At 39.9% G+C, this 15,662-nt stretch overlaps 2 protein-coding genes across 2 annotated transcripts; both read left to right on the top strand.

The window, feature by feature from the left end:
- The first annotated feature begins 205 nt into the window (after positions 1-205).
- On the top strand, positions 206-6,237 carry LOC308281439 (uncharacterized protein). The gene is made up of 6 exons (XM_080721616.1): positions 206-411; positions 878-976; positions 1,602-2,429; positions 2,952-3,094; positions 4,756-4,865; positions 5,062-6,237. Exons 1-6 carry the CDS (start codon positions 333-335, stop codon positions 5,198-5,200), a joined length of 1,398 nt encoding a protein of 465 aa, XP_080577742.1. The 5' UTR covers positions 206-332; the 3' UTR covers positions 5,201-6,237.
- A 2,238-nt stretch (positions 6,238-8,475) lies between these two features.
- On the top strand, positions 8,476-13,808 carry LOC308281160 (prostaglandin reductase 1-like). Its single transcript, XM_080721273.1, has 9 exons — positions 8,476-8,663; positions 8,856-8,901; positions 9,398-9,454; positions 10,132-10,299; positions 10,719-10,836; positions 11,182-11,337; positions 11,612-11,717; positions 11,973-12,091; positions 12,411-13,808. The coding sequence occupies exons 1-9, from the start codon at positions 8,558-8,560 to the stop codon at positions 12,519-12,521; spliced, it is 987 nt and encodes a 328-aa protein (XP_080577399.1). The 5' UTR covers positions 8,476-8,557; the 3' UTR covers positions 12,522-13,808.
- The last annotated feature ends 1,854 nt before the right edge of the window (positions 13,809-15,662 follow it).

Genomic DNA, 15,662 nt, shown 5'->3' with positions numbered 1-15,662 from the left:
CAAGACACTATTTAATGCTGAGTGTCAAACGACACAAAAGCCAGATGTTTCAGTGTAATGTGAAAACCTTAAGGTCAGCGTTACCCAAGTTGTTTTGTCAGCAATTTTCATCCCAGGAATAGCTAATTCCGCTTTTTCAACTTCTTTAAATACATGACCAAGAGGAGGATCTTTATTCTAATCTGTTATCAGCTCTCCAGGTCCAAGTAAATGATGTGTTTGTCTTTTCAGTTGAGACTTATTTGATCGATCAAATGTAACCTACAGTATGTCACATTTGTAATAGAAAGATCATCTCCACCTAAACTCCAGCTCAAGCTACCTTGACGACCATGGATACGGATGACAGTCAGAACGACTACAGACCACTTACCGAAGATGGAAGCAATGGAAGCAAGTTAAAGCTAACAGGTACAAAATTATACTAAGTATAAGATAAAAGTATATACCGGTACATTAAAAGGAATATATATATTTTTCATAAGAATGTTGTTTTATAGAAATGTCACAGTTTTTAGAACTTTCATTCAATCCAATCCAATCCACTTTATTTATTTAAAACGAGTCAACGACAGTGTTGAAACCAAAGTGCTGTACACTCACACAATTACACATTAAACAGGACAACATAATTCTCAGCCTGAGTTATCGTACGTGATTTAAACATAGGCAGGGTTTGAGACCCTTTTGAGACGCATTCACACGTACTTACGCACGCACGCACACACACACACACACACACACACACACACACACACACACACACACACACACACACACACACACACACACACACACACACACACACACACACACATTGTGTTTCACTATAGTTATTACATTTTTCTATCTTTGCTCTGCTTCCTATACGGTCCAGTTTATGAGTTGAGAAAGAGACCTTTCAGGACTGCTACACTGTGTCTGGGGCTGCTGTGTGTTCTCCTGCTGGCTGGGGTCATAGGGCAAGGAGTCCATTGTAAGTCAGTAATTACATTGTCATATATTCACATGCACCTACTGTATAGTCACTCTGTATTTCACAGCACGTTCAGTCTGAACTCGGAAGGCTTTCCGTTTTGATAATCCAGCCTCCTGGAATACAATTCACACTAAGAATTAAAACCCCCAATAATGCACAATTTAATAACGTACACGTGTTTTCAAATCTCCCTACCTCATGTGACTGTTTTTTTACATCATTAGCTTTCTGTTTTTCGCTTTTATGTGGTGTTGAACGTTTTTGTGATCTATTCTCGCATTTCTCGGCAGCATCGCCAATGAGGGCAAACCTCAATGTTTTATTTTTTTAAGAATAAACAAAGGTTTCCATTAAAAATCTAAATATAAATGTATTATGATCAGTATAAGAACATTGTTTATCAATACATAAATAAATCATTTTTCATGGATAAAACTAAAAGAATTATCATCATGGGAGAAATTATATTATATTATATTATATTTAGAGAGGACAAATATATATAAAACCCCTCTTTTTTTTTGGGGGGGGGGGGGGGGGGCACATACATAACAAACATTACACATGGAGTATATTTCCTACACAGTATGTGTTTATCAGTGTACTGTCTCTTTTTTTGCAGTCAGGAAAGCAGAACAATATCAGCGAAACAAATACAACACCTTGACTAAACAAAAAGACGACCTGCAGACAAACCTGACCACTGTGCTCAAAGTGAGAGACGAGCAACAGAAGACTCAAACACAATTGCAGAGCAGCAACAGTGCCTTACAGAGAGAGAAAGACAGATTATCGGCCGACATCAGTGGCCTGAAAAACAAAAACGATGACCTGACAAAAGAAAGAAACTTACTTAAAGGTAGTGAAAAACAATTGCAGGCTGACAAAAGTGATCTAACTAAAGAGAGAGACCAGCTTAAATCCAATCGGGATCTGTTACAGACCAATAATGACGCCTTGACTAAAGCCAGAGACCTGCTGCAAACCAATTACGATTCAGTTCTCAAACAACGAAATGAGTTGCAGAACAGTTACAGCTCAGCGATTAAAGAGAGGGATGTGTTACAGAACAAGTACAACAATGTAACCAGAGCCAGAGAGCAGTTACAGATCAGCCATGATGCCTTGATTGTTGAGTTTGAGAAACTACAGGACACACACAACGCCACTAAAAGCGAGAAAGACAATTTGGAGGCAGGCAGGCAGACTTTCTCGAGGATTTGTTCAGCTGCAGTAAGTGAGTTGCAGTCTGGTTACAATGATCTGATAGCAGAAAGAGACTTGCTAAGAGGTCGTTATGACAATGTAACCACTGACAGGGATCAGTTAAAGAGCACCTATGACAACTGCACCCTAGAAAGAGATGGGTTACAGGCCAGGCAGAGCAACCTGACAGCAGAGAGAGACCACTTACAGCAGGAGGTCCAGAGACTCAATGCCACAAAAGCAGGTAAGACACAAATAAAAATGCAATAACATAAATGTATGAAATGAAAGTTATTCACAACATTGTCATATGTGTTCTGATAGAAAAAGAAAGAAAGAAACTAAATCTCTGTATTTTATGTGGTTAAATAAAGTCTGTTTGTTTGGGACCATTTGGGTATTGGCAGCTCTTATTCCATTTACACTCACACCCTTAACAATCAGGACAAGGTTGTATAATTTTGCTGATTCCCCCTCCCGTCCTTGGTGAAAATCAGTGGTTGTACTGTACTTGTCTGACAAGAAACCATTGAATCGGTAAGAACAGTGAAATTGAAACAGAAAGTATGTTTTGCTTAACTACTTTCAACCTGACATCCCAATTTGGGCATGTCATTAGTGGAGAGAATCTTTGAAAATCTTTAAAAAAGAAAATAGTAGGTTTACAAGCTCATAACACATCTGATCATGCACGGTCCATCGTGAGCTTCAACTCTTTTCAAAACATTTGTAGAAATATTTAAACGAAATAATTTCAAATCGACAGGGATGTCATGTCCTTCCGGCTTCAGCAAGTTTCAGCAAAGCTGTTACTACATCTCTAATGGCAAAAAATCCTGGTCGGACAGCAGGAAAGACTGTCAAAACAGAGGGGCAGACTTGGCAATCCTCACCAGCAGAGAGGAAATGGTGTGTACAGTATGTGTGTGTATGCGCAGTGGTGGAAAAAGTATACTACAATGTTTTACTTACAAAATGTACTTTAGTAAAAGCACAAAAGTATTAGCATCAAAATGTACTTAAAGCACCAAAATTAAAAGTATAAAATGTTTGAAAATAGCAGATCTACAAGCTCACAACACGTTGCGATGTGACATGTTGTGAGCTTGTAGATCGGCTATTTTCTAACAACATAGGTATAAAATAGGGCTAAAGTGGTTAATGTATGTTTATATAACATTATAATTTATATCTGCAAAGTAACTAGTAACTAAAGTTTTCAAATAATTGTAGTACAGTACTTAAAGGAGGAGTTCACCACTTTTCAACCTGTATTCATATAATAGGTCCTCACTAATGTTCATGATAAAATAGCAAAAAAAAGAAATCTACTCAGTCTGGGTCTCATAGGAGAGCTGTGGGCGGGTCAAATCCATCCACCAGTGACATCATAAATGGAGAATCCAAGCTAATAGAAACTGCAGGCTTACTATTCCTGAAAAGTTGCAATGTTAAAGTGGAAGCCATATTGTTCTCGCGATAATAAAAATCGAAATATTTTTTTCAAAAACATTATTTAACTCATTATTTAACTCATTCTCTGCTAATCGACTCCCATATCGACATTCTAACTAGGAGACTCTCTGCCGAGCGACTTTTAGCGACTTTTTTATAAAAAGCAATTTTTTGATTATTTTTGCGGAGCAAATGGTTCCCCTACCTTGTGCTGATTGTAACGAGAGACCATGGAAAAAAAGGATACGATGATGACGTCACCGGTAATTCATGTAAAATGGCCACTGCCAGCCAGGATGATTACTGCGGTGTCTCCCATTGTAAACTCTGTTGAGCTACGTCACTTATCCAACCTTCAAACAGGGAATACTGTGAAAGTTTCCGTGTTACGATGGCGCGCTCTAGTGGTGGTATATCATCATAGGGTTGAAAACAATGTAATGATAACATATAATGCTAATAGAAATATAGCTATTTCCCGGCAGTTTTAGCACACAGCCATATTTTAGGTTCGCAGGGAATGAGTGAAAGAAAATTCTGTCAAACGATGATGTCACTGGTGGATGGATTTGACCCGCCCACAGCTCTCCTATGAGACCCAGACGGAGTAGGAAAAAAGTGTGCTATTTTATCATGAACATTAGTGAGGACCTAATACAGGGCCGGATCTAGCCTTTAGCACTAGGTGGGGCAGGAAGAAATGATACCTCCAGCCCATGCCACGAAGCGGGGGAAAAAATGGGCGGACAAACCCCCTAAAACACCCGAAATGCATAGAAAACTAAGCATTTTGGCACACTTATACCTATAACACACAATACAAACAACAGGTCTTACACCTATCCATCTCTCTCTCTCTAATATCTTATCAGTGTCTCTATCCATCTACCTAGTTGTAGCATTAAAAAAAATGTTTTGCATGCCATCATGTTTGGTGGGGCAGACAGGGCATTTAGGGGGGCATTGCCCCCCCTTGCCTATGCCTAGATCCAGCCCTGACCTAATATATGAAGACAGGTTGAAAAGTGGTGAGCTCCTCCACCTTGTATTGTTGTGCACATTTGTACATGAGAATGATGATAATGCTTTAAGCTGTTGTTTCTCCCCCCTAAAAGGACTTCATCGATAGCGTGCATTCACCAGATTCTGACAGCTGGATTGGTTTGACTGATGAGGGGACAGAGGGACACTGGGTGTGGGAGGACCATACACCAATGACCAGACCGTAAGAGCATTATTAAAAGCTTCTCTGTGACTGCAATTAAATTATTTGTAAACGTATTATTAGGAATCCTTAATTATTATTGTTTTTATACTATATATATATATATATATATATATATATATATATATATATATATATATATATAAGTGGAAGAAACTACAGCCTATTATTTTCACCCTCTCCATTTACAATGCAGGTTTTGGGGAGAAGGACAGCCCAACAGTTACATGGGGACTGAGCAGGACTGCGTGGAGTTCTCGAAGAAAGAAACAGGGGGCGGGTATTGGAATGATGACAAATGTAACAATAAGAACAGCTGGATCTGTGAAGTTTAGCAAAGCCCAAGGACCTGGTATAGGCAATGTCTTAAATTGTGGTCAATTTGTTAGTTAGAGGGATACTGTGGTGTAATAATAGGAATGGCTGAATGTGACATATTCATCTGTAATTGTATGTAGTGGTCCTAGTAATATTTAACAACAAAGTGTACTGAAGTATCACATCACATGACATGGTTAATTAAGTTCATTACAAAAGGTTATACTGACATTGTACCTGGAACATAATGAACATTATTTATTGGAACGTAATGTTCCAGGGGAGGTTATCACATTATAAACATTCCCATTGACTATCCCTCTAACACATTGCCCATAATTTCACACATTGCCCATGCAAGCAACAACCATATAATGGGGTTTGGTTGATCAAATGAGAGTTTTATTGAATGCTGAACTGAAGCACAGAACAGACCGTACTAATCTGGAATGAGTGTGACAGAAAATAAGAAGCATGTACCACAAAGTGCATTTCTTACTGAGTATACATAGGCTAGTCTATCTTCCGACTTATAAAATGCAATGTAGCATGTTCTTTCTGGTACACATTTCTTTCTTAATGACACTTTTTGCCATTCTTTTACGATACATTTTCTAATAACTATATTTTGTTACTATCTAGTCTAGTTTAATAGATTTACTACATTACTTACTCTCCTGGGGGAACTGCCCTAATAAGGGCAGGTATTTTTGTTCTGTTCAGTTCAGTTCAGTTCAACGTTTTTGTAATTTTTTTGTAAAGTAGTGAAATAACTGTAACGACAGGTCTGCATCCTTGTTAATGGGACATTGGTATGCAGTTAAAGCTTATTTTGTGCTACTGTATAATCTCATTCATCTGCATAATAATAAAACTTGGTGACCAATTTTTGGTGGTCAGAATAAACATTGGTGTTGATGCAAAAAAATTATTAGTAATTAAATATTAGTCAAATGTGAATGCCTTTTTGGATAATTGTTTTTTTTACACAGATATGTATTTTTGGTTAATTGCCTTGTACAATGATGATGCCAGACTGTGTACTAGTGTGCAATATATATTGTGTGCAATAATTTACAAATTATATAATGATTGATCACAAATAAAACAATTTGGTGTTGTTTATTCGTGAGAATGTTGGTGCATAACAGACTCAACACACAACCATGTATATATAATGCTGTAGAACCTTATTAACCCTATCTATATGTCCTAGTGTTAAAGCTGCACTATGCATGTAACATTCCTCTTCTACCACGGATTTAAACACAGGTTAAATCCGACATTTTTACAATTGAGCTAATAGAGCCTGCCTGCTTGCTCAGGGGATGAATTGAATTTTGATCTTCACGTTAAAATTTGTGTCAAACCAGAAACAGGACCGTGTCAAAGGTCATGACTCACCTAGTAGACACAGGATCTAAATGTCTCAATAGAAGAGCAGGGAGGCAAAATATAACCACCCCAATTGTATAAGTTATATTGTATTGACATACCTTTTTAAAGTTACAACATGTAACTTTGCTTTAATGAATCCATTTGTAACTCAGACAACATGTACAACATGTAAACCAATGGGGGATCCCTGAAGGAGCATGTCCAAGCTTAGCTTAGCCTTTAGAAAGTTGGGCCAACTGAAAGGCATTCAAGAGCAGACTGGAAAGAAAAATCAGCCTGGGAGTTAAATTTACAGTGACCTTCATATTTTTTGTTTATATTATGGCCCAGCTCTAAGGCAACAACAAATAAAGGGGAAACAGTGGTGATTTTTATGAACAAATTATGAAAGTAGAGCAGTAGTAAGTAGAGCAAGGACTATATAGTTTCCAAATTAACTGAGCCTACAAACACAATCAAACAGATAACTCTTCTATGACCGCTTTTGTGGCCAAACTATTAATGAAGAGACAATTATTGTGTTGGAGACAATTGCCCGGTGTCTCCCCTTCTCCTGATTACCTCCGATTCCACCATCAGCACCAACAGTGAACAGTTACACAGCAGAGCCCTAGAAAAGACCCCAGCAGGGGCCATCAGAAAATGCTGTCATGCTATCAAATAAATATAAGCTAAAACAAGGGAACCAGTGTGATTGTACAGGTATATGGGACAAGTACCCTATGCTCTGTTTTACAAACTGTACATTGTACTGCACAGACTTATGAAACTATCTCACATTTTGACACTTCTTGTTTTCTTTTCACTCTAACGGATGTCAAAAAGATATATATAAAAAAAGAGAAGTTATCATTTTGTCTGCCCATTTCAACTTTCTTTCAACACTTCCAATTTCCATTGTTTATCCTGTATAATGTATGGGTTTTGAGTTATTTCTCCTGACTGGATAAAATTGGTATCCCCATCTGAAAATGTATTTTCTGTTTAGGCTAGCTGTAGAGAGTAGACATAGAAGACTCCTGTTACTGAACAAAATATAACAGTGACTACTGACTGAAACATATCACTTATACCACCTGGTTTTGAGTTCTTCACTGTACCATGCAGCAGAGGGCGCTATACGTCCAAACAATTTCAGCAGCAGCGCTAGGATTTACCATAGAGTTATGGGGTGACATGCATGCAAATTCAGTCAATTGTTTTTATTCTAAAAAATTAATTAAATAACAACAGTGCTGCTGCTCATTGATATATTCAGAAATTAAACTCACTGATGATTTTACTAAAATGTAGTAAAAATAAAGAATATAATTTCACCACTCACCGAAACAAGGGTAGGCCTAATAGCGGGAGAAAGCCTGGTAGGCGAGGTTAATGATGTTGGAATGCTATTCTCCACGTCCACGATGGGAAGCATCTCAGACCCCCACCTTAGAATAAAATTCTTTTTTTTGGCCAGAAAATGCAATATTATGTATGTTCACCAGACGAGACGGGGACTTTGATTTACTCAAGTCAAGTGCGCCACCTACAGATAGGCTATGGTTCAGGTCAGTAACATTTATATAGGCCTATTGACCAGACCGAACGAACATACACAAACTGTGTTTTATAAATGTCGGTACCGTGGCGTGGATAATGTTCTCAACATGCACTGGACCGCATAAACTGATCAATCGTCCTAAAAGTCTGTCATACTTGAATGACTCGCAAGAGTCGCAAACTCAGAGAGTTTAATCGAAGCCAAGCGTAAAATTACATCAGAGGTGCGCTCATTGCGCTGTCTGTTGCACACTGGTGATGTAACACACTGACCGCCCGGCCGTTCCGTTTGACCGTTTCCTCGGTTCTACAACATCTCCTCCTCTTCCGTTTTACATCACACTTGCTCAGTCACTGCAGTCAGTGGTGCTTTATCTACTGCTCACATTTAATTTCCTCCCCTCATAATCTCTGCCATCTCTTCCAACACCACCATGGTTGTTGCACGAGTCTGGACTCTCCGACACCACTTTGTGGGTTTTCCTAAACTCAGTGACTTTGAGCTGAAGGAGGAGCAGCTTCCTGACCCCAAACAAGGAGGTCAGTACTGTACTATCTTTATAGACTATTGTGTGTTTTAATGGCGAAACACTTAACCCATAAAGTATGGTACATACATAGCCATATATGCTTGTAACTAAAGTGTAACCAGAGTTTTATAACAGTCTGTCAGAGATTTATAACATACTACCAGACTTGAGTGTAACAGGCTATGTGGTCATGTGGTTTCAGAAGTCCTTTTGGAGGCTGTGTTCCTGAGTGTGGATCCTTATATGAGGTGTGTCCACTAAAGTACACTAAACAATGTTTAAAGCCAGCCTGTCTAAACCCTGTCTGATAGATTGTCTGTTGTCCCCCTTGATTGCATGTGTCTGTGTGTATAGAGTTAATATATAGACTAGTTCACTATGGGAGAGAAATACTCTGTATTTGTTTGATGAGGTAGACCATATCTTATCAGTGGTGTTTTGTCCCCAGTTATGGCATGTATGGAAATTACTTATCAGACTCTTTTTTGTAGTAATACCTTAGTTATGTGGTCCAATTCATTCAGAGATTGCTTGGAATGTGACTCAAGCACTGCACGCCCTAGTGAATGAGACAGACTAGGCCACACACACACACACACACACACACACACACACACACACACACACACACACACACACACACACACACACACACACACACACACACACACACACACACATCATAAAGGCTGCTAAATCTTGCAACATTCAAAGTTATCACACTGTGTTTGCTTCTTCCCGTAGGCCTTACAGCAGAATGACAAAGGAAGGGGATGTAATGATTGGAGCTCAAGTTGCCAAGTAAGTCTCGCCCACAATACAAAACAACAATATTAATACAACCTTGGTTGAGTAAAAATAAAAATGGCTGTAGCAACACATGCACACACACAGACCTGCACACATGCATGCACACACAGTTTATAAATGTTTGAAAACGAAACAGGGAGATGAAGCCAAGGACCATCAAACTCACAGTTAATTTATCGAATCTGCTGTAGTGTTTCTTGGGTAGGCTTGTTTGAATCAATCAATCAATCAATCAATCAATCAATCAATCAATCAATCAATCAACAAATCAATACAAAAATCACACCCAGTGTGAAGTGAGCGGTGCTATTTATGATTTATTAATTTCATTAAGCATCCTGCAAAGCTTGCCCAATGTGGGATGGGGAATGGGATAGCCTGGCTTGGCCAGACTACTAACTGCAGTATCCCCTCCTTGTTTTAACATGGGTGGATTGTCTAGCTGAGCTAGGCTAGGATGGGGAGGGACATACGTACAGTACAGTACACACAAAGCCAGATGTAGGGGCGGTTAGCACCGCTTAAAAATCCAGTCAGTGAGCCAGTCATTCGGTCGCTCGCTTGCTCAGGCGGTCAGATTTCTTCCATCCACAACCTTCCATTCTGTAAATGTATTTCAGTGTGCAGTTCATTCCGTCTGACCAACCCTGTCATCTTATGTTTCTCAGAGTGGTCCAGAGTTGCAACCCCAGTTTCCCAGTGGGGAGCTATGTAGTGGCACCGTGTGGCTGGAGAAGCCACCATGTGTGCAACGGGAGTGGCCTAACCCCTCTGCTGCCCGACTGGCCCCAAGACCTCCCTGTTTCCCTGGCCCTGGGCACCATAGGCATGCCTGGGTAAGTGAAATGGATGTATGGTCAAGTAAATGGTAATAGGCAAAGGGATCAAACAGCTGTATATTTTTTTTCTTTATACTTAATTGCACACTGGTGTTGTGTACCGGGAATAGTCGATCTACTAGCTCACTGGTTCTCAAACTTTGAAATGTGAAGGTCTCCGCTTAACTTTGACAGTGCAAATCTGACATTTGTACACTGTCAGTTACAGACTTGTAAGGGTCAATTTAGACCCCCATAAAGGAGAGTTTCTGAAATCCACTTTGAGAACCACTGCTCACAAATACAATGCAATGTGTTTGTTGGGTGTGACACCATGTGCAACAAAGTATAGCTTATCCTTATCTCTTGACCCTACATTCCCAACATTCTCTCAAATGACTCACTCTTTCTCCCTGCCTCCCATGATCTCTGTCCAGCCTGACCGCTCTTTTAGGACTGGAGGAAGTGTGTGCTATTAAAGAAGGAGAGACTCTTCTGGTCAATGCTGCAGCTGGAGCAGTGGGGACCGTGGTGGGACAGATTGCCAAGATTAAGGCAGGGCACTTTAAACCACTATCAATAAAATGTATCCTAAAATGTCTTCCAAGCTGAATTAAATGTGGGCGAGATTGCTCTGAGGATGCTTTATACAGTAGCATTCAGTGTCTTTGATTATTATGTACACACTTTAATGCATTTTTGCAGGAGTTTGCATAAGATGTTATAATAATATGATTTTATTATGCCCTCAGTACCGCATATCTGACTAAATACCTCAAAAGAATTTGCAACACCCACAGCCACAATACTAGAGGGAGCGAAAACACTTGTGATGATATTGAAAGTTTTGTACTTTATGCTCCTAAATAATTCATGTTGTTCTGGGATTCTTTTCAACAGGGTTGTACAGTAGTGGGCTGTGCGGGGACTGATGCCAAGGTGGCCTATCTGAAGGACTTGGGATTTGACTACGCTTTTAATTATAAGACCGTCTCTTCATTGGTGGAAACTCTGAGAAAGGCTGCCCCCAATGGATATGACTGCTACTTCGACAACGTGAGTCTAATTCTTGGAGATAAAGAGAAATTGACAGTGAATGAAATTTCACTTATCACAAGTACACAGATTTCATTCAATTATAGTAGGGTGGTGTGTGTATCTGACTGTACATAGTGCAGTAATATGGAAGGTAACCGGAACGCTCGCCCCAAAACACACTTGCCCCCATTTTCTTCGCCAGACCGCTTGATGGAACATCAAGGCCTTCCAGCTACAGCCATCGCTCTCTTTTTTTCTTTTTCTCTCCATCTCTCTCTCTCTCTCTCTGTAGGTGGGTGGTGAGTTCTCTAGTGTGGTGATGCCTCTTATGAGAGAGTTTGGCCGTATTGCTGTATGCGGTTCCATCTCCTCATACAACGAAACCTCTCCTCAGAAAGGTATTGCAGTAATAGCTACTTTATGAATACACACCTTTTATTCAATGCTTTTTGGCATGAATCCATGTCACACTTCTGTAATTTCACTCTTTGGAAAGTTTATTAGACGTTACAAAGTATTATTAATATTTCTTTGTATTATTATCCATGAAAACTCTTTGACATTGAGATTACATCTATAAATAGAAAAAGATAGAAAAAACAATTATGGCGGTTATCATATCATTTAATACTCTCATTGTTTTCATGTTTTAGGTCCATATATTCAACCTGATATGGTCTTCAAGCAACTGCGAATGGAAGGATTCCTTGTCACGCGTTGGGAGCACAGATACCATGAGTCTCTTCAGAGAATTATGGCCTGGATAAAGGAGGTAAGGTTGGACTTGTCAGATTGCAAAATATTGTCCCATATTCTTTAGACTGGGTCAGTAATTCTCAAAAGTAAATAATATTAGGACCTTTTGAAATGTTATGTAATGTTTTATAAATCACATTCCCATATCCCAAATCTAGTCCCTGCTGCTTGCCAAAACAGTTCTTGCATTGGTACAGAAAAATACATTCTGTACCATGCCAGTTAAGCAAACGATTTGATGATGAATATGAAAAGTTACACATCATACTGGTCATGTTTAACAGTATTCGTTCTCCTGCGTGTCTGTGCGGTCTGTTTTGTGTATTTCCTCTCAGGGTAAGCTGAACTGGACTGAACATGTTACAGAAGGCTTCTCCAACATGCCTGCTGCCTTCATGGGAATGCTGAGGGGTGACAACACTGGCAAGGCTGTGATAAAGGTCTAGAGCAGGGGTTCCCAAACGTTTTTTGTCTATAAATATTGTTTTTCATCCGAGGCACCCCTACATTATATTAATAATTTTCACTCCCAGCACCTTATATTTAAAGCATATTTTAGCGATTATGTTGCGAGGAAAACGTTGAGATAATAGCCATTTTGGTTAGAACTGATTGAAAATAACTTGTACTTCAAGTTTTAAATGATACTAAATATTTTTTTAAGTGTCTAAATAAATTGAAAATATTATCAAATTATCTCACGGCACCTCTGGGCTGCCATCACGGCACCCCAGGGTGCCCCGTCACCCACTTTGAAAACCCCTGGTCTGTGTGGTTCCTAGTTTTGGGCTAAATCGTTTTGAAACACTTGTTACAGAAAAGGTGGACTTGGTTTTTGTGTGACGCAACGTTTATTAGATCCTGACCAATGCCAGATTTTTGGGTCCAGTGCCGATCCCGATTATGGAGAGCCCTTAGTCTGACGATACCTAACCCTACCCTCAGTAACACTATGCCTAAACCTAACCCTAACCCTAAGTCGGACTAATGGGACGTTGGACTATCGAAATCTTGCCCCCTAGACCACTGATGTTTACACTAGGTCTCTGGGGTAGACGATCAGACATCCCCTATCTCTGCCGTACCAATTGTTTGGGAACATTTAACGGCGATCGGTGACAATGTGTGTTTTTTTTATCTCTGAATTGTTACCACCCACTTCTAGCCCACACTGAACTAGAACACCACCAGACTTATCTGAAAGTCTGGCTTTGTGAGACGACCAATATTTTGACCGGTATTTAGTAAAGAATTGCAAAATCTTGAAATCTATTTGATAAACTTTATTCACGTTTATATTTGAGAACATTTAACTTTTTGATAGACAGAAATATTCAAATTAAATAATTATATGCAATATATGTTTTATACTATTTTAATAATAATGTTTGCAGAATCTAGGATCATGAATCATCTTGCTCTGTGCTTATTAATATAGGCTACTGTTGTACATGTATGAGTTCAAGTTTGGGCTTATGTTATAAGCTACGATAGTACAAAGCAGATCCAGTGATCAACATCACTGTCACATAAATACTTACTGGCTGTAGCTTTTCACGATCATACTGTATCTCTTTTTACTGTATCAAGGTATATTGAATAACACTATTTCTGATAGTGATTCATAATTACACATTTCTAACATTATTTTGATGCAAAAACAGTTGCTTTTACTATAGCTGATTTGTTTGTGAGGAATTGTACCGTAGCTTAATAAATCAACATTCAATGTTTTAGTGTTTGATTATTTCAGGCATCTTCAATGAGTCACAATGTTCAACAAGGTACTGTATAATCATTTACGAGTGTGGTATGTGTGGTTACATTTCCATATAAATGAAGTTATTTGCAGACTAGACTGAACTAGAAAAGGTGCTCCTTGGGGCAAAGGCCTCCGCCAGGTCAGGTAGGTTATTGTGGGCCAGCAATGTTCGGAATTCAATCATGACCATAGACATAATGTGTACCGATTTGCGTGATATTTGGACAAAATGTGGAGGAGTAATATCATTAAAATAAAATACATCCTGGTGGCGCTATAATAGACCATTGTGAAAAGGGTGGCATTTCCTCCTCTGCCGTTCACGGCAACCGGACGCTGCGTTCATGATTTGCAGCTTTTTTTTCGGTCTTGATCACATTGCTCTTCATATTCTACACAGACATTATATCTATCTATAAATGCGAGAAGTCTCTGCGTGTGTGTTTGTAATCCGCGTATCTCGAGAACCGTTCGTCCCACCGGCTTCAGATTCGGCACGCGCGCTCCCCGCCGCGGCACGGAGTGCAATGCCGGGCCTCGACCCGACCCGACGCGCGGTTTTCCCTAACCGGCGCGAAACGTTCGGAATCTCCTTATGCGGGGCTGATTGTTGACATCAGGCTGTTCCGGAGGAAATCGGCGCAAAATCGGTCATTGTGACATCACTGCAGTGCCGGGCGCAAGCGCTGACTCATTGTGACATCACTGCAGTGCCGGGCCTTGCCTCGACCCGACAGATATCTCCGTATATGGGCATAAGACTGAGAACTCCATATATGGGCATATGGGCAGATACAGAGATCTCCATACAGTATATGGGCATATATAGACAGATATCTCCGTATATAGGCATAAAAGGGACACAGTTCCTAGACCCGACAGGTATCTCTGTATACTGAGAACTCCATATATGGGCATCTTGCCTCGACCCGACAGATATCTCCGTATATGGGCATAAGACTGAGAACTGAAATCGGTGCAAGCGCTGACTCATTGTGAGATTTGTGACATCACCTCATAAAAGGCTCTGACATCACGTACGCCACATGAGTCAACAAAAAATCTCTGTGAGTGTGTATGTATGTATGTAATCCGCGTATCTCGAGAACCGTTCGTCCCACCGGCACGCGCGTTCTCCATATATGGGAATAAAATGAATGCCCGTATGAGGAGCTGATGTCTGACATCAGAGTTTTCCGCAACCGGTACTGTGTGTCCAGAGATCTTCATATATGGGCATAAGTGGACAAAGACAAACAGATGGTCAAAACGGGTCCTATGACAACAGGTATATTGGGGTTTGCATTAAAGGGTGGGGCATGCATGGGGTTTGCATTAAAGGGTGGGGCATTCATTCCCTATTTCAAATTCGGCACGCGCGTTCCCCACCGCAGCAGGTAGTGCAGTGCTCGGCCTCGACCCGACCCGATACACGATTTTCTATAATATAACCAGCACGAAAGGTTCGGATTCTGATGTCTGACATCAGGATTTTCCGGAACTGACACTGTGTCTGCATAGATCTCCATATATGGGCATAAAATGGATGCAGACAGACAGATACAGATATCTCCATATATGGGCATAAATGGACACAGGCAAACAGATGGTCAAAGATCTCCATATATGGGCATAAAGTGGACGCAGATGCAAACCCCATTATACCTATTGTCATAGGACCCGTTTTGACCATCTGTTTGAAAAAGCGACAGAGATCTCATATATGGGCATAAAATGGACGCAGATAAACAGATATCTCCATATATGGCATATATGGGCATACAATGGACGCAGAATCACAAAGTTCTCCATATACGGGCATAAA

This window comes from Nannobrachium achirus (assembly GCF_963921795.1).
Source record: "Nannobrachium achirus genome assembly, chromosome: 3".
Classification (NCBI taxonomy): domain Eukaryota; kingdom Metazoa; phylum Chordata; class Actinopteri; order Myctophiformes; family Myctophidae; genus Nannobrachium; species Nannobrachium achirus.
The sequence above is the reverse complement of the archived record's forward strand: the minus strand, read 5'-3'. Positions and strand labels throughout refer to the sequence as shown.

Coding starts and splice junctions, on each gene's coding strand:
- LOC308281439 (XM_080721616.1), top strand. CDS start 333: ATGGATACGGATGACAGTCAGAACGACTACAGACCACTTACCGAAGAT. Junction 412..877: donor AAGCAAGTTAAAGCTAACAG/GTACAAAATTAT, acceptor TATACGGTCCAG/TTTATGAGTTGAGAAAGAGA. Junction 4,866..5,061: donor CATACACCAATGACCAGACC/GTAAGAGCATTA, acceptor TTTACAATGCAG/GTTTTGGGGAGAAGGACAGC.
- LOC308281160 (XM_080721273.1), top strand. CDS start 8,558: ATGGTTGTTGCACGAGTCTGGACTCTCCGACACCACTTTGTGGGTTTT. Junction 10,300..10,718: donor GGCACCATAGGCATGCCTGG/GTAAGTGAAATG, acceptor ATCTCTGTCCAG/CCTGACCGCTCTTTTAGGAC. Junction 11,338..11,611: donor ATGACTGCTACTTCGACAAC/GTGAGTCTAATT, acceptor CTCTCTCTGTAG/GTGGGTGGTGAGTTCTCTAG.